Source organism: Myotis davidii, unplaced genomic scaffold (genome assembly GCF_000327345.1).
Source record: "Myotis davidii unplaced genomic scaffold, ASM32734v1 scaffold574, whole genome shotgun sequence".
NCBI lineage: Eukaryota > Metazoa > Chordata > Mammalia > Chiroptera > Vespertilionidae > Myotis > Myotis davidii.
In genome coordinates this window covers 177541-182800 of record NW_006285614.1, presented here as the reverse complement: position 1 = coordinate 182800, position 5260 = coordinate 177541, and the positions used below count along the sequence as shown (strand labels likewise).

At 60.0% G+C, this 5260-nt stretch overlaps 1 protein-coding gene across 1 annotated transcript in view; it reads right to left on the bottom strand.

Moving 5' to 3' along the window:
- Nucleotides 1-2620: 2620 nt before the first annotated feature.
- Nucleotides 2621-5260, bottom strand: part of GAS2L2 (growth arrest specific 2 like 2) — a 7653-nt gene continuing 5013 nt past the window's right edge. The window contains 2 exon segments of the mRNA XM_015559250.1: nt 2621-4455; nt 5056-5260. Coding sequence (XP_015414736.1) covers nt 2934-4455; nt 5056-5260 — 1727 coding nt within the window. The 3' untranslated portion in view covers nt 2621-2933.

Sequence of the window (5260 nt, the reverse complement as noted above, 5' to 3'; positions counted from 1 at the left end):
CGGGCCGGAAACGCCCCCGCCGCCACGCACCTCCCGTTGAGAGGCGGAGGGCGGGAGGGAGTCTCCCCAATGGCCCAGTCCTGTCTCCAATCTGTCTTCCTGGGACGGCTCCTTTAGCGCTGAGGTTGGCGCAGTACCTAGCCTGGCCCCAAGGGGCGCCACAGCCTTTTGGGATTGGGGTGTGCGCAGGAAATGGAGGGTGGGGAAGGGGAGGTGTTGCCTTAGCCGGTCCCCCGCGAGTCTTCTCCAGAGAGTGTGTCTGTCCTTGCCCCGCGCCTTCCTCCTGTGCCCAGCGGTCTGCCCAAGTGTCTCTTGGTCTTACCCACTCTCTGGTCCCCTCCCCGCCCCCAGCTCAGCTCACAGGGCTCTCATTTCTTCCACCTCCTTGTTGCAGATCCTGGTGCCCCTCTGGCCGGCAGCAGTCCCGGCGCAGGACAGCGAGATGCGGGTGGTCCTAGGATCACCTTCGGTCCGAGGGTTGAGGTCCCAGATTAGTCAAGGGGAGAAAGCTGAGCTCTGCCCTCTCCAGGGAGACCTCCCCACCCAGCAGCCCCGAGACACAACAACCTACCTTCCAGCCTTAACTCAATGGTCCGTTCCTGCCGGGTGCCCCTCACCCCCTTACCGACCCCAAAGCCAGATCACCCCCTGGGTTAGAACTTTTCCCCTGACAGAGCGTGGAGAGGGAATCCCCCAAAGGAGAGATTTACCTCCATGACGCCAGGCTCCAGCCCCCTGTTCCTTCCTGCATCGGGTGGTGTTAGATTGGGGGGTGTTGGGTTTGGGGAGCTGTGGGGGGCAGGCTGGGTCCCGGGGTGGAGGTTGGGGCCCAGGTTGTGCCAGCAAAGGCTCTGCTTTTCCATCCATCCCAATCAGATGCCCCTGCTTGAATCTCAGGTTACCCTGATTAATCTAGGGAGGGGTAGAGCCAGAAAAAGAATTATGGGGACCCCTTGCTTGCGGGAGATATGCCCGCTTTCTGCCCCCCCCCCCACTTCCTGGTTGGAGGCCCTCGGGATCTACACTTCCTTGTGCCAACACCAGTTGGCCCTGTGCCCTGACTCACTCCACCCCGTTTTCTCCGGCTGCCTGGCCGGGTTTCTACCTCTCCTCACCAGAGCTGATCACTGTCAGTTTTGTATTGACTTAGAAATAACAAAAATAACGAAGATACCAGGAGCGGCCTGAGGGATTCCTGGGGGACTTGGAGGCCACACAATGGTGCGTGTTCCCTGCCCCCAGGCCAAGTTCTCCTTGAGGCTGAGCCCTCAGCCTTGGGCTGATGGGAGGACAGCAAGGTTAGAAGAGGGGCAGATAGAACATCTCGGCCTTGACCTGGCCCAGCTTTGTGGTATAGATCAGGAAATCAGGTAGCCCAGAGCGGTGATGGAGAGGAGTCTGGGGGAGGGGTTGTGGGTGGGGAGTTTATCATCCCAATCTAGCGTGAGAGGGAATCTATGAATTTCCCAGCTGATTCCCCCTCCACCCACCTGGGTAGCACAGCCCTACAAGGACCGCCCTGACCTGGGCAGTCCAGTGCCCCTGGTTCTAGTCCCTGTTGTGCTACGTGACTTGGGGCAAGTGACCCGCCCTCTGAGCCTCCCTCTGAAGCAGAGGAGGTGGCTCCCCTTCCCCACCCCTTGAGTGGCTGGGAGGGTACGGAAGAGGGCCTGCCCCCTTCCTCCCTGCATCCTGCTCCCTGGGTCACCAGGGGGACAGGGTAAGGGATGGCAGCTCTGAGGCACCTGAAGTGGGGGTGGGGGACCCAGGCCTCTGGCTGCCCCTGCGGGAGCCATTGGATGTACTGCCTGCCCGTCCCACCTCACCCCCTCTGCTCACCCAGGTCTTTGATTTCGATTTCCTCCACCCCCATTCTGAGTCTCTGTCCTTCTCCCTGCCTCCCCGCACCCACCCAGGGTTTCCCACCACAGGGTCTGGAAGTGTGTGTGACGCCCAATGCGCTATGATCAGAAGTCAGATTAAAAATCAGGGAGTGTTTTCCCTCGTTTCTGTACCAAGGTGCTGGCTCAGTTTCTGAAGGTGGACAGGAAGGGGCTCCTTGCAGAGCTCTGCTGGGCAAGGAGGGGAAGGGTGATGGGTTGGCCCGAGTTTTGGGACTCAGGACAACCAGAAGAACCAAGGGGAGGAGTTTGGGACTCATCTCCTCTCCACCTACCCCTAAGCCCTCCCACTGATCAAAACCCTCTGCCACTCAGGACAACTTGCATAACTGGACTCAGTCCCAGTTTCTGCCTCTGTGTCTGCCTCGCTCACCGCTGAGCCTCTGTGATCCCTCTGTCATAACTTCACGGGTGTAGATATGTTAACCAGCCCTCCTGACTCTAGGGATCTCAGTCCCCAAGCCCCAGAGCCCAGCTTTGAAGTCTCACAGGAGCCTGTGTTGGTGGCCGTTGTCCCTGTCCATGGTGCTGACGCACCAGCCACCTCCAGGAGATGGGCTGTCTGGGGGCGAGGTTGGCTGAACCTCAGGAGAGAAAGACCAGCTCTCTCACCCCAGCTCGCTCCCTGATCCTCTTCCCGCCAGTGGGAGAATGTCTGAAGTTACACTTTCCTGCATCACTACAGCCCTAGAGAGAGCGACTCAAGCTGGAGACTCCAGGACAGACCCACCCGTGTTTAATAACATAAGAATTGTGGAAACAGTGGGCATGGCCTAAGGACAGGAGTTTGGGGAGCTGTTCTGGGGGAGGGTGATAAGGTATAGGGTGGCCACACTGCCCCTATCCCAATTCTGGAGTTGGAGTGGAGATGATGGGCTGTACCATTTGCTAGTCTGACCTGATTGATGCTCTATTTGTCTCCTGGCCAAGGCCCTGTATCAAGGTGAGGGGCCCTTCTTTCTGTTCCTGCGGCTGGGATCCCAACGGCTACCTGGCATTCTTTTCACAGGCTCTGGGATGAGAAGCCCCTCCTTAGACCCAGGACTCCTCCTCGGGTGGGAGCAGATCCAGCTGCTGGGGTCCCAGGCTCTCCGAATGTGGGGATCTGCTCTCCAGTGGAACGGCTGCCTCTTTCTCCTCCTGTCCTTCCTCTTTCTCCCCTGCCCAGGCTCCATCCACCAGGGCTGCCTCCCCTCCCTTCCCACCCAGCGCTGACTCTCTTTCCGGCCTGCCGCTTGAGGGCGCCCTGGCTGGACCCAAGCGGAGGTAGGCCAGGGGTTTGGGGATTCGCGAAGGCCGCTCCTCAGGCCTGTGGTCTCTCCGGGGCCGGAGTCTGAGCCTCAGCTTCAGCTTGTAGATAGATGGTACTCTTCGGGGCTTCCGCAGTGTTCTCTTGCCCTTGCCTGGACGTGCCTTGGCTTTGTCAGAATTGGGGTCCAAGGGCAAAGGTGTGGGGGCTTCCAGGCTGGCAGGCACAGGAGGGGCTGAGCAGTCCTGCCCTCCTGGAGCTGGGACCTTCCTCACCCTGGTGTCCTTGGCACCCAGGGCTGCCTTTGTCCTTGGCCCACTCTCTCTGGCTCCCAGTTTCCCCTTTGGGCTTCCTGGGCCTGTGGTAACTGCCCGCTTACGGAAGCCTGGAGGGGCAGCCTTCCAGGCGCCCGGGTCCACTTTAATGAGGGGTGGAGGGCCCTGAGCCAGTTCTTGGATGACTTTGTCATAAGGACCCCCAGGCTCAGGCCACCGCCCACCCAGGCTGGGGACGTAGACTCCACTGCGAGGGATGAGCCCAGAACGTGGGCCCTGGGGATGGGCAGTCCCCACCTCTAGCAGCTTCATGTTGGCCAAAAGCTCCTCCTCGAGGCTATGGCAGATGGCTGGCTTCTTGATCCCACCCAAGGTCAGGGGCGTGTCCAGGCCCCGGGACTCTCCGGCTTCTGCTGGCACCCAGACGTCCAGCTTCTGGACCCCTTGCCTTCCTTCCACAGAGCAGTCCCCACGACTGGACCCAGCCAGGACTCCAGTGGCAGCCCCTGGTGGTATGGAGCTTCTCTCCAGTTCTGTTGTAAGACCTCCACTTTCAGTACCTGGAAAGCTTCCTCCTGGAGTGGGAGGTCGGGCAGGGGCCAGCTGGACAGGAATCTTGGTGGGTCCTTTAACAGGGGACGGAGAGCGGACAGACACTGGCTCCCTGACCTGGGAGGGAGCATCACCCCGAGGCGGCTTCCTGGGGCCCATGGGCTTGGCTGACGAACTGGAGTAACGAGGCAGGGGAGATGGTCCTCTTGCTGGGGTCCCTTTGGCAGTAGCCTCAGGGGCTCGGAGTCTCTGGGGGGTGGGGGTCCTGGGATGGGTTCTCCAGCTGTCTGTCTCCTCATGAACCCAAGATGTAGGAGTCCTTCCCCTGGGGAGCTCAGGGGGGTGTCTGTCCTCCCTCTTCCCTGAGGAGGAGCACTGTGGGTCTCGGCCCCTGGGGGTGGGTGAGGATTGGGGGCTGGGTGAGCTGTGCCCGGCTGCCAGCTGCCTCTCAGGTGGGGCGGGTGGCTTCTCCTGGCGCCTGAAAGGGAGAATCATAAAGCTGTCAGGGTCGCCTAATCCAGCCCCCTGGCTCTGGGAAGGGCTGGCCTTTCCCAACCAGAACCCCAAGGGGGCCAGACTTCATGTGGAAGGAAACAGATGTTCCCTCTCCCTCTGTGTCTGTCCAAGGATATTCCTTATGGCAGATACCGTTTAACTTTATTCTCCATCATTCCCTTGAAGCAGGTAGAAAGCAGCCTGGCCTGCACCCTGGGTTACTTCAAACCCAGCAAATACAGGTCACCAGTCTTAGGTGGCAGGGGAGTCTTAGTGTCTGCTCTACCATGAAATGGCAGCAAGGCCTTGCATAAGCCTGTTCCTTTTATGGGCCTCAGCTTCCTCATCTGTGAAATGGGAGCACATGAAGTAACTAGATAATCCCAAAGGTCTTGGGTGCTTCTTTGGTTCTGAACACCTGAGGTCTTGTTGGGGTGAGGGTACTGCCAAGAGACTCATTCCCTTCATCTTGGGGTGGGGTGGTCTCTGAGAATGTGGGCTCCAAAGGAGAAAGAGGCCCTGCCGTCCCTCCCCTGTGCCTCAGGAATGGTGGTGTCCCTCTGAGGACCCTGCCCCTGCTCACCGTTCACTGCGAGGTGTGGGGGAGGAGGCATGGGACCTCAGCTTCCGGCCTGAAGAAGTGTATGTCTTCCAGTCCACGGGGGGCAGTGGGCTCTGAGAGCGGCTGATGGTCATCGTAGGCTGTGGCTGCCAGGGCTCATCCAGCACCCTCACTTCGTGCTGCACCGGTGGGACCGGCGGCTTCGGGAAGCTGCCTGGCTTGTGTG